Source organism: Corvus brachyrhynchos, unplaced genomic scaffold, assembly GCF_000691975.1.
Source record: "Corvus brachyrhynchos isolate BGI_N302 unplaced genomic scaffold, ASM69197v1 scaffold424, whole genome shotgun sequence".
NCBI classification, from domain to species: Eukaryota; Metazoa; Chordata; class Aves; order Passeriformes; family Corvidae; genus Corvus; species Corvus brachyrhynchos.
Window position 1 is genome coordinate 508,312 of NW_008237953.1, and position 18,341 is coordinate 526,652.

Genomic DNA, 18,341 nt, shown 5'->3' on the forward strand with positions numbered 1-18,341 from the left:
GAATATGGGGGGGGGGGTTGCTTCCACTGCAAGAGCAGTATTTTAGAAATAAAGAATCGTTAGAATCAGAACATTGATAGTAGTATTAATATAATAATATAATAATAAATACTTCACATTCATATAATCTGAATTTATAATAACCCAGGTATACATCTTGATCTGCCTCAAACACGTAGGTAGAAGAGTCTTCTGTATCTTGTAGAAGAAATGTATGATTCATGGTGAGGGTTATATCAACCCTGAGATATATCCCCTTGTCCAGTTTCACAACTGCAAACTAGCAGAGCTCCAGGAGGATGGTGAGCAGGCAAGTGACTGAAAACACTGTTTGCTGTAATCTTAACCCATTAGAGTACAGTCTGATAATTTCCTCCTTTTCTGATTTCAGTTTTTAAAAAAAAAAAAATCAAGAAAATAAAATGGTTAATGAGTAAATATGTAAATTTGAAAACATAAGGATTTTCAACATACTTGAAAAGTCCTCTGACATCTCACAGATACTTAAGTTAAAGGTATCAGCTGTTAAAACCAATCAAAGGGGCTATTCTCAGGGGAGAGATGTAAATAGATGTCCCATCAATGATCGTTTGAGGAGCAACTGATAGCACTTATCAGCTCTTGCAGGCATTAATCTCAGAATAATCAAAAGTAAATACCAAGCAAAAGCAAGAGGAAGAACTTCACAAGAGGTAAGCACTCAAGCCTGAATGCTGGCTTTTAACCCTTCCTTCAACAAGGGACTTTGCTTTTAGCAAAAGCAGAAAAGCCATACCCTTATGTACGTGAAAGCCACCGAGTCCCTGCTCAGACGATTTTCCACTGAGACCTTTATTGTCTTTCTTGAGCTGAGCTCAACAGTAGTAAGCAGTAGACTACTTTTACAGAGCATGGGAGGCCTATTATGTCTTTTGCTCCTGTAATGAGGAACAATAGGTCTGATTCAAAGGTGAACATATTAAGAGTTTAACGAGCAAGATGTGTGCCACATATAACTGTTCAATACAGAAAACTTCAAGGAAAAAGTGGTTCTGCCGGTGGATTTTAAATTTTAATTTTTTTTTTGTCTAGGGTTGCAAAGACAGGAAAATGTTTTGATTTACATCTGAGTTGGTGCTACAACTCAGAAGGCACAGCTTCAAGGCACTGCTACTCAGGTAGGAATCTGGTCAGGAAACAAGAGCCTGCTTGGGGTGCAAATGAATCTTGAAATTCTTAAGACTATTGTTTTCTTACCCTGCTAACCGGTGATGTTGGCACAACTGAAGGAAAGCATAAGATGAGATTGAGATATTATGGGTCGAAAGGAAAATAATATTTTGCACTGATTTTGCCACTGAAGAGAAAATATTATTAAATCCTTACTAGTGATCTCAAGGGTATTGAAAACAATCTGTATCAGTCAGTTGTCCATGGAAAATAATACCAGTAAAGTAGTTCTTTAAGTCTTTATGCTAGTTGGTACACTGTTTTCAAAAGTATACAACCGTTTATTCAGGGAATTTCACAGGCTGATACAGAAAGGCTTGACTTAAAATGATATGGTGCTTTTGAGGAGACTAGATAGCACTACTTTACAATGATCAGTGTAATGGCTACATATTTTTTTTGTGTGGAGTGTGCTCAGTCTTAGAACTCATACAAGAATATTCTGAAGATTGAGATACAGATATTAAAATAAGATTCAGGTTAGTTTTGGGTCATTTACATATTATGATTGATGATTCTATGTGTTAAGTAGCCTAAATTAGTTTTCAGTACTTTTTTCTCTAGTGTAATACCAGTTTTTACTTCTGCCACACCAGTATACACTACTGTTTTTTCTCGTTATCTAAGAAACATTTGTATGCTTGGATTTAGTTTAATTGTAGGAATTGTCCTGGTTAAGTGGATAGTCATAGACACGTACAGATTTTGAGGAACAGAGGAGTATTTAACCTCTGCAATTTTCAACTAGAATGGTGGAAAGTTTCCTATGGCACAGAATTATAGAGATCTGAAAGTGTCTTTTCTGCTGTTCTATAGAGTCAAGAGCAGTGTTTTTTACTTTCTCACTAATGCATTCTCTGTAGCAAAGCAACCCACTGTAGAAGTCTAACTAGTGCACCTCCAGCATCCTCCGAGTACTCCTAGTACAAACCACTGCAGAAGGCAATTCTGTCACCCGCGGGATAAGAATGTTTTATTTAATGCCATTTCTTACCACAGTCACCGTGCATTATTTCTGAAAGACAGTTCAGAGTACCATAGCCGCACCGACAAAGCCAACAGCCCTTCAGCACCCAGACGCCGTGGGCAATGCTGCCGCAGTTGCTGTCGATGACAAGGGAGATATTTGGTACATCCCCGACCCCACCACACAGTACAACCATCCAGAGCACCTCACTCATTTCCTCTGATTTTGGTCTGCTTTTTTACCTTAGCCGCTCATCATATTCACAGTATCTGCCAGTGAAGTGCTTTAGGCAGGCACAGAACGTACCCAGGATACAAGTCCCTCCGTTTTGGCAGCAGTGTCTGTTCAGTTTTTTACCTGCAAGACAATATTACAGAGGTTAACAAGCATCTCAGGGGCTCTGAACCTCGCCTTTTCCTCACTTGTTCACTCAGGTCTCTACAGTTCTCAAAGTCTCTTAAGGATATCAACTTTTACTGTCTTTAGAGACAATAAAATTATATGCCTGTTAGGAGTGTTTGTTCAGCTAAACCCAGTTTGTTTAGTTAAGGATTAGAAACAAGCTACCAGGGATTACAGGATGGTGAAGAAGCAACGCCTGGCAAATCCTGTAGCAGCAGTGTGTTCAAGTGAAATATTTCATTTTTGACAGACGCAGGTTTCAATCACACTAAGAAATGGGGCATTTTTACAGGGAAGTGATGCTTATTTTTGAATAAAGAGGTTTTGTCACTGGGAAGTTACTTGGTTTTGGGGGGGGCGGGGGGGAAATGCTCCCTTTAAGCCTTTCTCAGAGTCCTGGGATTGAGCACCAATCTAAAATTTTATATGTGTAGGAGGAAACAGATTTTTCTTTTTTTTCTGTTAGTACTGTTGCTTTCAGGCAGCCCAAACCTTTTTTATAAAATTAACATTTTTTTTGGTAATGAAATACCGTGAATTTTAAAAAAATAACAGAATGTTACAAAATTTCACAGATGCTTTTTTAAACACAAGGGGCCAAACACTTCTTCATTCTTAGTATCTTTCCTTGTTTTTCCTAAACACATTTTTCAAGTGAGAGATCTTCAGTTCTACCTTAAGTTCTTATGACCATTTACTAAATGGCTACGGGTGTAATTTAAATGAGTGGCCACAGAAAACCAATAGGCTGGAATCTTCCAGGACAACAGTTAAAAGCATTACTATAATATATTTTTTAAAAGCCATTTTATGTCATTGTTTACGTAAATAATGTTACCTACTCTCTGTAATTCCAGTGAAGGGTACGAATGACCTGGAACTCTGTTGCTTTCTATTTTCATAACTCTGGTTCATGTCACTGAGAGCATGCATAAAGGTCTCTTCGTTCTTGGGCTGCTGCTTTTGTGCTGTGGCATTGAGACTTTTCACATCTTCCTTACGTTCTTCTCTTTCAGGTCCTTGACAAGAAGTGCAAATATGTAAGGGACGGGTAGTTTGTAATGAAGAAATACACACTGTAGATATAGAGGAGAAACACGGTGGGACGGGGAGAAACACGAAATGTCCCTTACCTTTTTCTAAGCGAACAGCCTGCCAGACCAGAGTCACAGTGAAAAGAATTCTGGAAAAAAGGAAAAAAAAATACAAAACCAAAAAACCAAAAAGAAAAAAAGAAAAAAATCAAGAAAGAAAGGAAGAAAGAAAGAAAGAAAAGAACTGAAATAAATTTGTGCTAATAAGACACAAACACTAAAACGGATGGCGAACGTGTGAACTTTTAAAAGGAATAGATATCCCCGGCTAGAGAAGGTCCCCCGCATCTGAGGCAAACTTACCTAATATGATTTCCCCAGTACATTTTCCTGCAGCCTGGAATAGCCGTGAGGTCGTCCAGGAGAGCTCGAGCAGAAGGAAGATGTCCAGAGCCCTTTACTGCGGGCTGTTGCATGCGGCAGTCCTCACACCGTGGACAACGATGGAAAGAGAAAGCAGGACTTGACGAAAGTTTCCTCTTGCTGTCCAGGTTACAGCAAGGCTCAGTCCCCAGCCGCACCGCTGGCTGAGCCCTCGCCGGGCGCCAGGAACATCCCTCCGGGCTGGGATTCCCTGGCCAGCCCCCGATTTACGTGCACTGCTGAAGGGTGGAGCGACGTGGGGGCACCTACTGCTGCGGGAGACTGAAGGGCCCATGAGCACAACAAAAAGCCCAAGGCACGAAGATCTCAACTCCAGTGTAGTTCTCAACACAGAAGACTTTGTACCACCATACCGTGCATAGGAAAAACAAACAAACAAACAAACGTTGTTCTGCAGAACTGCAATAAGTATATCATAAACTCGAGTGGGTATATATAATGAAGGTTTAAAAGCCTCAATTCTACCTACATGCCTTGTCTCTGCCAGGGTTTTCTGCCGGGGATCTGCTTTATGAGATTGTGCCACTTTGCAGCAGAAATCTTTAAAACCTACTTTAGAGATTTCTACTAAAATACTGGAAAAAGCAGTATAAGGTCCTTGAGAGAGGATTGTTGTCTCCCCAGGGCTGTAAATAACCTTTTGGAACATTTTCTGAACATTTTTCCTGTTAATAAAATTAGGCCCATTAGTGAGTATTCCTAGTCTGAGTTTATGCAGTATCAGCAGATACCTAGATATAATTTACAATGTGTACTGAAATGGGCTAGGAACACTCACACGGTTTTACTATGGCTCAGTATCATCAGCAGAAAGACCTGCAGCTGATCAGCACTAAAAAAGCTGCTCTGGGCAGGCTTTTCTCATCACAGTCCCACGTTTTGTTCCACAGAATGCACATTGCCTTTACTTAAGTTGTGGCAGCAAACTGCAGCAATACATCTTGTTTTGTTTTGGAGGGGCATGCAGAAGAGGGATGTTTTCTCTGTGTGACTGCAAACCAAGCTAGTACAAGTTTCACCTTGGCTATATACAAGATCACATCGCAAGTATGGGTGTGATTTCTTCCTCACTGAAGAAATGGCTGCACCGACTAAAGACATTATCATTCCTTATTTGTAAGTCCCTGTGGCTGTCACTTGTCAGATTTGCCCCATCTGAACTAATGATTTAGAAGCTGTGACCACTTTTCATCCAATTTGGTACAAAGGCTGGCTTAATTTACAAAGATAGCTGTTTTAATTAAAGTCAACTCTCTTGGCACTAAAGCAGATAGTGTTTTGAGGACATGTTCTCTTACAAAACTGCAATCAGCATGGGTAAGAAGCAAGAGAAGCTGGAAACCACTGTGAAATTAGAAAACTATGGCCTAATTGCTATAATGGAAACACTGGGGAAAGTCGTACAACTGCAGCACTGCAATCGAGAGTTACAAGCTATTCAGAAGCTCTTTATCTCCAAATTGGAGACACCTGGACTTGATGGATGGACAGTTCAATGGATAAGGAATTGGCTGGCTGGCTAGCTGCAGCCAGAGAGTTGTGGTCAATGGCTCTGTGTTGAGGTGGAGGCTGGTGATGAGTGATGTCCCTCAGGCTCTGTTTTGGGACCACTGCTCTGCAGTCTTCCTCAATGGCACAGACGGTGGCACTGAGTGCACCCTCAGCAAGTTTGCAGATGACACAAATCTGAGCAGTGCTGTTGACACAACAGAAGGACAGGATGCCATCCAAAAGGACCTGGACAAGCTTGAGAACTGGGCCCATGAGGACTTAATGAAGTTCAACAAGTCCAAGTGCAACAACTCTGCTGCACCTGGGCTGGGGCCTGGGTACGCAGACAGGAGAACTTATTGAGACCACCTTGTGGAGTTGGGGATTCTAGTGGGTAAAAGCTGGACATGATCCAGCATTGTGCGCTTGCATACCAGAAAGCCAAATGTGTCCTGGCCTGCATCAAAAGTTATGTGTACAGCTGGCTGAAGGAGGTAATTCTGCCCCTTTGCTCTGCCCTTCTGAGACCCCCGCCCGAACACTGCGTCCAGCTCTGGGGTCCCCAGCACAGGAAGGATGTGGACCTGTTGGAGTGGGTCCAGAGGAGGCCATGAGGTGTTCCCAAGGGATGGAGCACCTCTCCTATGGAGACAGGCAGAGAGAGTTGGGACTGTTCAGCCTGGAGAAGGCTTTGGGAAAATCTTGTTGTGATCTTCCAGTACCTTAAGGGAACTTGTAAAAAGGAGGATGAGGGCCTTTTTATATGGTTAGATAGTGACAGGACAAGGGGCAATGGTTTTAAACTGAATAAGGGTAGGTTTAGATTAGATATTAGGAAGAATTTTTTTCTGTGAGGGTGCTGAGGTTGCCCAGAGGAGCTGTGGATTAGCTATCCCTGGCAGTGTTCAAGGATAGACTTGATGGGGCCCTTAGCAACCTGGTCTAGTAGAAGGTGTCCCTGACGATGGCAGGCGAGTTGGAACTTGGCCATCTTTGGAGTCCCTTCCAGCTCCAGCACATTCTATGCTTCTACGATGACTCACTCTTTCATGTCTCCTGTGGGAACACTGGTCTTCAACAGGAGGAAAGAAGTGCACTGCTGAAGATTTGAAATGGCTATTTCCACAGGGATTGCTTGCAGGGGGTGCTCTGTAGGGCTACATAAATCTTAGGGGATAAGGCATTCTCAGTGCTGCTACAATTATTGGCTCCAACTGATCGAAGCCCAACCATTTCTTGTAGATACAGGCTTTAGCTTCATGGCATCTTGTTCATGGTGTGTTTTATGTTTGTTACTAATTTAAACTGATTTAGATTAAGCTATATTCTTGTTCCAGACTTGTATTGAGGCACCATGCCTTTTAGAATTGAGAGTCTGTGATGTACATTTGTGTGCAATTCAGCTGAATTAGCACTAGAACTTTTAGCTTAATACTTGTGGGTAAAATGTTTCATAGAAAGAGAGTTATAAAAATCACAACATGTTAATTCAGGAAAGGATTTTGGTTTTCCTATCTTAAATAACAACAACTTTGAAGAGACAGATTACTCTCACCATTATGCTGTCTGCCTCTACCTGCAGTGATTGACAAGGACTTCTAAACTAAACATGTTACAGTTTCGGTGCATGCTTAAAACCTATCACATTTTAAAATACTGTCATAAAAGAGAGTGTTCTGAATTAGGACTATAAAATGTTTCACATAAAAGAGGTGTCATTTTTGTATGTATTCAGAAAACATGTATGTATTATGCACATTTGAAAATGTTTACTTTTGGAGAATACAATTCAAGCAACTCTTGTTTTCATTTGAGTTCTCTAACTGTATAATGGGGGTAGTATTTGGAGTTTAAAAATAAGAGGTGTAGTTACATTTGTTCTAGGGTTTTTTTTGCTTGTATATTAGGAAAAAAATATTAATTTTCAGTTAGGTCTAACTGGTAGTATCACTTTAAGTTACAATATTCAGATCCTGAAATGCTGTCATTTACTGTTTAGCTTGTTGCTTTTCCACTTTGCATAGATGGAAGGCAAAAAAACATGAACAGAGATGAGTAAACACAGGAATATCACACAGCATTTTTTTTTTCAGTGTCAATGTAATTCTCCTGGAGAATTTTCTTGGGTACTAAATTCTCAGCCCTGTGCTGGATGTAACTTTCAAAATGCAGCTGCTGGTGAAGAAATATTGATCAAATTTCACACCCTGTGCCATTTGCTTAAGATCAGAAGTCATTCCTGTAACTGGAAGAGCTAACAACCTGGGAGAACTGTAGAGCAGTTGGTAAACATTTCTTCCTTTTGATACCTTGTTTCTTCCTTCTCCCTACAGCCTCACCATCAAGGCACGCACAGGAATGGGAACAGAGAAAATTGCTCAGATGTTGCTGTTGCCTGACTGCTCCAGAGGTGAGATTGGTGTGACTTTGCACAAAAGTGCTGCTGTTTGTTGTTGACAGAATCTGCCAGAAAGTGATTGCTTCTGCCCAGGGATTTGTCAGGAGCGGCAGTAAGGGTAGACACACTTCTTTTATCAGCTTCAAGTAAGATAAGAGTGGAGCCAACCAAAGCAGGTCGTGAGCATTTCAATCAAGACCTGCGTACACAGGAGATGGCTAACCATTAATTAGAGGTGTTCAGCACAGTTCTGACAACAGATCAGGGAGCCTATATGGGTAAGTGTGGTAGGAAAATGTGGTGCTACTTTACTGGTACACAAAATTCCTCTTGTGCTCTTGCCAGGAACTGTGGGTCTGTGGCCTGCATCTTCTGGCACTCTCCCAAAATGCAAGCGAACCCTTACACTGAGAGCTGAAGTGTGGATAGTACATGCTGGGTTTTGGTATATTAGTGTTTCATACCATCTGTAGTGCTCTGTATTTCTGAAAGCTTCAGGGTCAATAGATGCCTAAGGACTGGAGGCAGCATTGGAACAATCACAAGCAAGGATGAAGAAAATATGAGTGTCTCTGGTTTCCTGGGAGCACCTCTGAAAGCCTGCTCAGGGTCTGCTCAACTCTGCTCAGTGCAGCCAAAATATCTGCTGACTAGAAATCTTTAGATTCCAAAATTCCATCTTTGGGTTAGGACTTGGTCTCTAACCAGATTGGGCAATGTTGAATAAGCTATGCAGAATATTAGAGAAAATAATGAAAAACAATTGGCCTCCATGAACATTTATTGAAATCTTGGAATTACAGACTTCTGTGAAGCAAAACTCTCAGTCAGGGTGACTTACAGTTCTCAGAAGAAAGGGCAGACCCTAGGCAATCTAGATGGGCATGTCTCAGAGTATGTTTAACTCATTAAATGTTAAGAATAGTGGATGGAAAGACCTAATACTAGTCAGCCTGAGAGTTTTTTATTTTTTGTGGTCTTTGGCTTGCTACTAAGGCTTCTGACATCTACTCAAGGGTTCTTTCTTTCTAAAGGCTATGTAAAACTTCAACACAGTTGAACTGAATGATTTTTACAGTATCACAGAACTCTCTCAACACAGGCTGGTCAGACCAGCTCTTATTACTGTCAGGAATTTCCTATAGGATCATGTAGAGGTTGCTGTTGTTGCCTCTGCATTTCTGTGTATGCATGCACAGTGTGAATGAACAGTATAAATTACTGAATAGCTTTTTTCACTGTATGTTAAGAGTGGCTTACATTGGCTTAGTTGGAATTGGCCACTAATTGAATTGAGAAAGTAATATGCAGGGAAGTTAGATAATCCATACTGTGACTGGCACCACTTAACTAATGCCACAGGTCCATGATGAACTTAAGCAGGATAAATGGCTGCTGCTGCTAAAAGGGTGAGTCCCACTTTGTCTTACACCATGGGTTGTTTGTACTGCCTCCCTCATGTAGTCATTGCTGTTTGTACAGCCATGACTGAGCTGAAGTAGGGAGTTTATCTGAATGAAAACTCAGCTTTGGGAAAAAAAAAAAAAAGTTAGTTTTCTGCTGGATTAGTTCCCTGATGCGATTTGCCAGATGAGCACTAGGACTGGCAGAAACAGAAGGCAGGGAGAAGCAGCCATGGCTGTGTTACAAGTAGCCCCTTTCCATAGCGGAGCTGATTTGTAACAGATTAAATTGACTGTGGAATGTGTAAAGAGATTGCGGTTCCTATATTTAAATTGTTCTTCCCTTCCCTAGGAAATAAAGTATAGGTAGTGTATCCACTGATATGATACAGCCTTCAATGCTCTCATCCTACTAGCATTATATACAGAAGAGTAGTGCAGTCATCCCACATTTCCCTGACAACATATGGATGAAGTTTAGGACAAATGAGATGGGAGCAATATTACCAAATGAAAGGAAACACCTACAGCACTCCCTTGGAAAGGGAACCTTATGCAGATGTCATACAAAGATGTAATGCACTGTCACAGACCAGCACAAATTTATAGAATAAATCCAGTCTTGTAACAGAGCATTATGCAGGTTTTTGTTCCTCTGAGTCTAATGGTCAGTCATTAACAAAATAAAATATGATTTTGTAGAGGTTTTGTAATGAAAATGAATGTAGTTCATGTATTTTGTGTAGAGAAAATAATAAAAATAGAAAGAAAATTTTTCAGTACACATGGCAAGTGATTAAGAATATCCCAGTCATCTCCCTTTGAGAAGGTTCTTTGGCAAATGAATCAAGACCAACACCAAGAGACTGGAAAATTGAGACTTTTTTGCTTCTTCTTCCTCTGTTTCAAGTAAAAGTTTTAGTATTTTATTGAAGAAAAACTAAGTACTGAGGGAAAAGAAATTTTGCACAATTATTTATTTTGAAGTTTGAAAAGTTGATGCATAGGCTCTGCAGAGAGACAGAAAGTTTTTTTTTGGAGTTAATAGTGCTGTGCTTTAATTTCTGGCTGAGCGCACTTCCATATGCTATCTGGTGTGCATCTCTGTCTTGTTCACCATTCAGGAACTTGTCTCAACATTTAAGGGTGGGATCTTTTTGTCAGCATAAAACTTGCAAGTCTTGTGGAGTCTTATTATGGGGCCATGTGGGGATACAGTATTAGTGCAATCACACACTTAAGCTACATTTGTCCTTCAAAATTACCTGAAAATCTATCTTTACCATATACAAACCACAATTAGCTGAGTTTAATGGCATATTTTACCTGGCTCTGCAGTTTTGTTTGGTGCTGTCAGCTGAAACTAGAGTGAAATTTTTACCCAGCGCAGTGATTCACCCCAGCAGTGAAGACAGAAGCAATTCGAAGGTTGAATAGCTGTCAGTTGTTTCCCCACTGTTTTCATTTGGAAGTATTTCAGTGTGGCTTAGCCTGCTGTTAAAAGTGTTGCAGTAGGATATGACCCCAGAAAGCTTTCTGGGTTTATGTGGCAAGATACAAGCTATGAATTTCATAGCAGCCTTGAAGGAATCCCTGAGGAAGTGGTGATCCCACAGTCTAATTCAGGGGTGGAGATGCTTATCCCAGGCAGCCATGAATGGAAATCCCTGCATAGATCTTGCATTTGATCTTTAGGCTAGCCAAATATGCTGGCATTTCATTAAGATGAAGCTACACATTAAAGCTGAGACAATGTTAGAAAGCTAATTCCATAGTCAAGCATACACTGAGATTTGCATTGGCATTAATGGCATTTGAGCTCTTATGGAGATGAATCAATTTGTTCACCTGGAATAAACCTGTCTTTTTTTTTTTTTTTTTTCTAAGCTGGTTTTTGGCTTATGAAGTGAAGCATCTCAGCAAGAGGTCCAGTGAAGGAAAGGGAGAGTGAGGGAATTTGTGGCTGAGAGCTAGACATTGAAGGAAGGAGGTGGGCAGGACACCTTTTTAGGTGTTATGAGCTATCAAATTATCCTAAATAATCCTTGTTGTCTTGCTTCATGCTTCTTTTCCCCCCTTACTTGAATTCAAGTCCGAAGTAGAGAACAGCTTGTATGCATGCATGTACAAAAGCCACCTTGCACAAATACACAATTGATATGTGTAAGGAATGGGTGTGACACTTCTTGGACTTAGCCTTGTAGTGATAGCCAGCAAAAATGAGAGATCCAGCAGTTATTTTAATTTGTGGTAATAGCACCTAAATGTAAATATCAATTTAATAGAAACAAACCACTATATCGTAATCTGCAGTGCTGCCAGCAGGCCAGCCCTTCCTTTTGTCTTCAGTCTATTGTTGCACTGGAGGGATCCTGTCCTTTGTGCCAGCCCTGGGTTCCAGCTTGGCCTTGGCCCAACAATCCAAAATGTGCTCTGTGTGCCACTGTATGCAGATGGCTTGTGGTTGGAGTGAGAGGTGTGTGTTGCATCTGAACTCTTCTGACACTACAATGGCTTCATTTCTGCTCCAAACAAGCTGGGGAACTGCAGGAATTGAACTGGAGCTGTGGACGTCAACATCTCTCAAAACCATTCATATGTGCCAGATGTAGTACATATGTAATATTGGGAAAACTACAAAGCCAAATTTTAATATCTTCATCCAGGCATTCAGAACAGGTTGCCATATCAAAATGCAGTTTTGCAGGTTTCTAGGCTGTGTGTGTTAGGGACAGTCTGTGAACTGCTTCTGAGACCAAAAAAATCCCATGAAGAAGAACGAACTATAAATCCCATGAGTGAAATCTGGAATACAAGGGTTATTTTAAGGAATTAGATTACACATTAAGATCCAGAAGGAAATAAGCTCTCTCTCTTTCAGTGATGCCTGAGATGGCCACCTAAACCACAGAGACTAGACAAGAATAAGAGAACAAAAGGAGGTATTTATTTGAAGGGCCTTCAAAAGTACACCCTGACAATCAAAAGGCTCCACCCAAGATGGACCCTGGGTCACGGATTCTTCACACTTTTGTAAGTTTGGTTCATTTGCATATCATGATCAATTCTCCAATTATAACTTTAGTTAATGATGTAACTTCCCCAAGCTTACCCCCCCCTTCTTAAGACTTTAGTTTACACATTTTGGACCTAGGACAATATAGGTGTCCTTGGAGAGCAAACCTAGAGAGGTTTGTTATGTCTAACCAGCATGAGAGAACAGCAGCTAACAGGCCACAAGAAACTTCAGAGTTACCCACTAGGCAGTGCAGGATTTGAAAAATATAAATTTAAAACCTAAGACGTCATCGGCAATGGTTGACTCCAGTATGCTGGAAGGCTCTATGCTGGCAGCAGGATCAGTGCAGAGGAAAGCAAAAGTGAAGGTGGTATCTGTTCAGATAGAGTCATGTTCTTAAGCACAGACCACATCTCAACATATTGTTGACTTGAGGATTGGCCTTCTGGCATCACTTTTCCCTTTTGGTTTGGGAAGAGTAATTACAGATTTAAAGAAAAGTGAATGGTGTAGTTCCATAATCTGCAAATTACAAAACTTACTCCTGTTTTTCAAGCTATATGGTGAGAGGAAATAGCTATGAGTGGCATAACTTATTATGACAAACTCTGCCTGATGGCATTTGTTGGTTGAGAATGGATAGATGCATTGTGAAAACCCAGTTTTCCAGCTACGCTTCAGGTTAGGAATGTAACATTGGCATGGTAGGCAGTCACTCTACCACAGAAACCAGTGGTTTTGGCATGAACATTGTTAATATAATTCCCCAAAGACAGTAGGGTAGAAAAAGTCTGAGTCACTTAACATGGATATATTGTGAGGAGTTATGACAATTATGTGATTGCTATAACATCAAACATTCTGAGGAGGTATTTCTTTAACCCAGGAATGGTAAATTAAGAGAAGTTTTTTCTGGAACACAATTGTTCTTGATAATAAGGACTATGAAGGGCACAAGACAGGATGCCAGCTGCAGTTTCACACTGTGATATACAAATGTATATTAGTGCAATTTTTTTTCTCAGAAAAGCTGAATTTTATGAGCTCTCTGAGTTACTTCTCTCATAGACTGTCTCCTCAGCTGTGCCGCCAGATCAATATGGTCATCATTCACAGCAGAGTAAAGATTAAAGTTTCCAAATACTTAATTTAAATTTGGTCCTTTTACAGATCAAGCATAGAGGGCAGCATCACAAAAAATTTGAATTGACATGACTGTATTTAAAGGAAATCTTGATCCATGCACTCAGCTTGTCTGATTATGGCACACCTGAATGACTGAAGAAGAAAACAAGACTACTGGAAATATGGTGATTTTTCAGTAGTGTTTACCTTAACAACCTTTAGGATTAAAAAAAAAAAAAAAAAATTGAGCCAGTTTAATAGAATACCACAATGTCTTGAGTCTCCAAGAGACACAGAGTCCTGAAATGCGAACTCAGTGTGTGTGCATTTTGAAAATGTAGCTTTGTGTGTCTAAAGATGAAAAAGAAATAGCTGGGGAATTCTAGTGAGCAGTAAACTTTATCTCAGACAATGACAGTGAGAAAATATCTGTGAATTTGGGATGACTTTACAATTTGAGTTGAGTATGTGTTTAACATTTATGGTGAAACTTGGCCTGGCTTAGCTCATTTCCACTGGTGCATAATGGTTGCTCTGGGAACACTTATAAATTTCCTTTTTAAGTGAAAATCTACTGTTTTCTCTGTTAAATCTTCCTGTGTTTACAGGGACACAGATTTCCAGGAGCTGTGACAGTTCATCATTTGGAAAACTGCCCTTCATTTCTACACATAAAAATTGACTAGACAAAAATGCTTTCTCCTCTTAGTAAATTGTGCTGATGTTTATCTAGTGGTATAAAATCTCTTCTTTGGTCCTTTCTCTGGTTATGTGCGTATTTGTAACACATTAAATCTATTCAGTGGAACAGATTCTTCTCACAAGAATAAAGCTGCAAACATTTGTGGGAGAGAAACACAATCCCTGATGTAAGTGAGGGAATCATATCATCATGATACACCCTCTGATGTATGGATGTGCTGCATTAGCTGGAGCTAATCTCACTGAAGCACCCCTGCCCACCAATCCCGCAGTGATAAATCTGTACTTGCTTATGTGTGTCTTATTTGCTGTTGTCAAAATGATGGCTGTCATCTATAAACTACTGCAAAATATCCGGCAAGAGAATTTGCAAATTAGATGCAGAGCTACATTAGTGAATACTTAGTCTAGCACTGCTTTCTGGGTCGTTTTAGCACCCACATAATGATCTGATCCAATCTGATCCAATTTTCATATATGAATGCCTGACCTCAAGTGATTACATCATGATAATTCTTATGTGTCTTGTCCTCATTGTCATTTTATTCTGAGGGAGCTGTCTCCAGTTACGCTTTCGTTTTCCCTAAAAATGCCACAGCTGAGTACATAGATGTCTGCGGAGGTGAAGCCACATTGCTATGTTAACTATTAGGCACTGGCTGGAGTTTTTCAGGGCTGTGTTTGAATCCTGAGGAGAGGTCATTCCTCTTCTTTAGCCCTCTGTTGGGACTGTGGGCTAGTGTGTGTCTTCCTGCATACACTAAGGATCAAAGTGAGTGGTTCTGCTTTTTTTTAACCCCTTCCTACACTGACTGTGCTGTCAGATTGGTCGGCATTTATCATGGTGGCTGAAGGTTCATCAGGATGTCCCAAGGTCAGCCTTTTACCAGTCAATATAGTTTGCATTTTATGTTTCTGCTGGGCATTACCACTTCTCAGTTTGTCTGCTTTCAGTCAGACCCTTGTCATCATCTAGGACCCTAGATGCAGACAACTGTTGACAAGTAAGAAAGTCTGTGCTCTATAAAGCTTATAGATCACTAAGTGCTCAGATTAACACCTAGCCTCATGGTTTTAGGTTAACAAGGGAGAAGAGGGGGAATAAATAGCTGCTTTTCTAAACAATGATCTACCTGCTGATTCTACCTCTTGATCTTCAATCTGGTTATTTTTCTTTCTCTTGAACTGAATTCTCTCTATTCTTTCTCTCCCAGATTTGCCCCAGTGTTAATATTTTAATATAGCAGTGTGTATCCTTCACCCCAGTTATCCTGTCCTGGATGTTCCAACATCGCACAGGCTGTGCATGGGAATGCAGGAGTTGGTGACTCTCTGTGCTTGCAGTCCCTCAGGCGGTGCAGAGGAGCACAGCCAAGCAGGGATGAGCAGAAGTTCTCAGTGTACAGAGCTACTCTGTACAAAGTCAGTCCAGCTCTTCATTAGTGACTGACAGTGTTGCAGCTTTAGCAGCTTTGGGGAAACATCTATACCCCTCTGCAGATCAAAGGACCAGAACAATATCTCATTTTATACAAAACAGCTCTTCCAATGAGCCATGGCACTTTTGTTCCCTTATGTCCACTTTGTCACGTTCCTGTTAACAAGACACTTTTATATATATTTACACTAACAAGAAAGAATGCCAAGCATACTCAAAAAGTAATTTGGGAGATTTGGTTTTACAGGGTTCCCCTTTACAGACTTTGAATATCTCCCTTCTCCTCCAGCTGTGAAAAGACTCCCTGTGCATAAATTGCCATCTCAGGAGGCCTCAGTCTAGCAATTCCTAATACTGGGTGGCAATATCAGACAAAAAGTGTAGTCTGATGAAGAAATTACACTTGAAAAGGGAAAAAAAAACCAAATCACAGGGAATACGGGATTACTTTAGTGATGCATAGAAAGAAAATGGCAAAATAATATATATTCCAAGGTGACAAGACTTGTGTACAGTCAGTATACAGTACTGCTACATACACCACATATACTTCATTTGTCTTAGGTGGTTGATGCTTGATGCTCAGACCACACAGGACAGTGCCAGTGGGGGTGGCATTAATGCTGCAGGCTTGCTTTTGCCACAGGATTCCACTGTGCTTCAATGCAGTTCTGAGGAGCTAGGTTTGCTGGTGTGATGCTATTGTGGCACAAGAAGGATTGAACGTGAGCTTTATGTTGCCTGTAAAGGAGTGATCATCCTGAACATGAAAAGACTCCAGCCCAGGGATCAGTGAAACTGTGAACAAGAACCTCCTGGCTTCTATTCAGCCTTAAGTCTTGTAGATAGTGACTTGTCTGTGAATTTTTTTACCAAAAACAGGGAGGTAGATTCATAAAAGATTTTGCAACAATTTATTTTTCAGTCTGATCACTTTCCCCCATCTGGTTTACAACATAGCTTCCCAAACACTTGAGTAGCCTGAGAGGAAGGTGAAGTATGCTATGGAGATTGGAAGAAGGAGAGAGGAAATGGGAATAATGTTAGTTGTTATTGCTGCTGGAAGGGAAAATGAAGCTCTAGTAGGAAGTAAAGGAAAGAAAATCACAACCGAATTGAAAACTGTCCATTGTCAAAAATTCAAAGGAGTGGTTGGTTTTGGTTTTTTAAAACCAGGGTCCTACTGTCAATATAGCTTATTCTGTGTTTTCATTCTGTCAGAAGTTATGTCCATTCCCAAGCGTCCATTTAGCAAACAGAAGACTCATCTTTGGAGGGGAAGGAAAAAAATAAAATGCCCTGAGTTTATGCCAGGTCGAATTTCTGGGCTTGCATAGAGGTAGCTTAAGGCAACCATTCCACTAGTCTGACAACAGGCATGCAGTCTGTAACTATGGTTGTTTGGAAATGTGACAAACTGGAGAGGGCCTGATTTCTAAATGAGATGCTGTGCAAATGTATTGTTTTAACAGAATATTGTTCAGGAAGATGGACTCACCTTCAAAAAAGGAAAATAACTTGACAGTTGAAGCTTTCAGCTGGGATTTGTGAGATCTAGGTTTGAATTCCTACTTTTTCTGATCTAGCCTAAGGAATGGACTCAGACTTTCCTAAAATCTAGTTTTAGTGGCCTATCTAAAAGATTACCAGCTATTTCAAAACCTGTCTCTGCTCATCTTTTTGTCTTCCTCTTTTTTTTTTTTTTTCAGATTTTTTTTTCCATTTTTTAATAATAATAGTGGAAAAAAAAAGAAAGTAAATCCTTGGCTTTGTCCTGGTGCAAGACAGGAATATGTTTTACATCTCAACTTTTGCAGGACAGGGAATCAATTTTCTGCCCAGCTCTGTCTGGAATATAATTATGGCAATTTTAATATCCTTTAATTCTTTTTATTGATCCTGTTATTGACCTGTGTCTGCTTGTTATTGTGTAAATACGGACAAAGAAACAGGAAAAAAGTAACAGTTACTGCGTGGAATCAATTAATTTGTTAAATTTTCTGAATGGAGAAGGAAAGAATGTTTTTGCAGTGACAGTCCAAACCCCTCCCATTCTCTTCAGTGTAATCTTCAGTCAGTGTAATCTCTTCATTCCCCAGTGTAATCTTACCCTTTTTTAGTTGCAAGTATGTTCTAACTCTCTATTCTCAGACTGCCATGGCCTAAAGAGTGAAAATTGGGGACATCATAAAGTGAAAAATAAGTTCTATGTCCATTATGAAATCATAATATAGGAAAAAAAGCCAGTAAATGGCACTGCACTGACTGCAACGATTTCCATAGTGAGGTCGGGTTTGTTTTTCAAATATTGCAGCAGAGTTAACTGTTTTGCTGAATGGCTGCAGGACTCACGGGTGGAAAGGAGATAGGATACCCTCACTCTGACTGTGGGTTTACACCTGATAAAAGTTCTTGGCTGCATCTGGGCCATTTCTGAGCTTCTTCATTTCGGATGTCAGAGCATGTCTGGCATCCAGGGCACACATACCACTGTCCTTGGATTCAATCTCTTTAAGTATGCTTTGTGCATAATTAAACGGGTTAAGGGCCGATTGTCTTTGCCAAGCAGCTTGGCAGATTGCTTCTCCTACATGGTCAACATGAGAAAAAAATTTCTATGCCTGTGTATGAAGTCATACAGACATTTGTTTGGCAGAAATGCAGAGTTTTTTTTGCTGAGTTAGTGAAAGCCAGCTCTTCCCACAGAAA

The 18,341-nt window shown here is 40.4% G+C and overlaps 1 protein-coding gene across 1 annotated transcript; it reads right to left on the reverse strand.

Moving 5' to 3' along the window:
• Nucleotides 1–6: 6 nt before the first annotated feature.
• LOC103614931 (cryptic protein) lies at nucleotides 7–4,219 on the reverse strand. Its single transcript, XM_017733357.1, has 6 exons — nucleotides 3,976–4,219; nucleotides 3,712–3,761; nucleotides 3,421–3,597; nucleotides 2,419–2,533; nucleotides 2,204–2,313; nucleotides 7–393 (listed from the first exon to the last, which is right to left on the reverse strand). The coding sequence occupies exons 1-6, from the start codon at nucleotides 4,086–4,088 to the stop codon at nucleotides 281–283; spliced, it is 678 nt and encodes a 225-aa protein (XP_017588846.1). The 5' UTR covers nucleotides 4,089–4,219; the 3' UTR covers nucleotides 7–280.
• Between the last annotated feature and the right edge of the window lie 14,122 nt (nucleotides 4,220–18,341).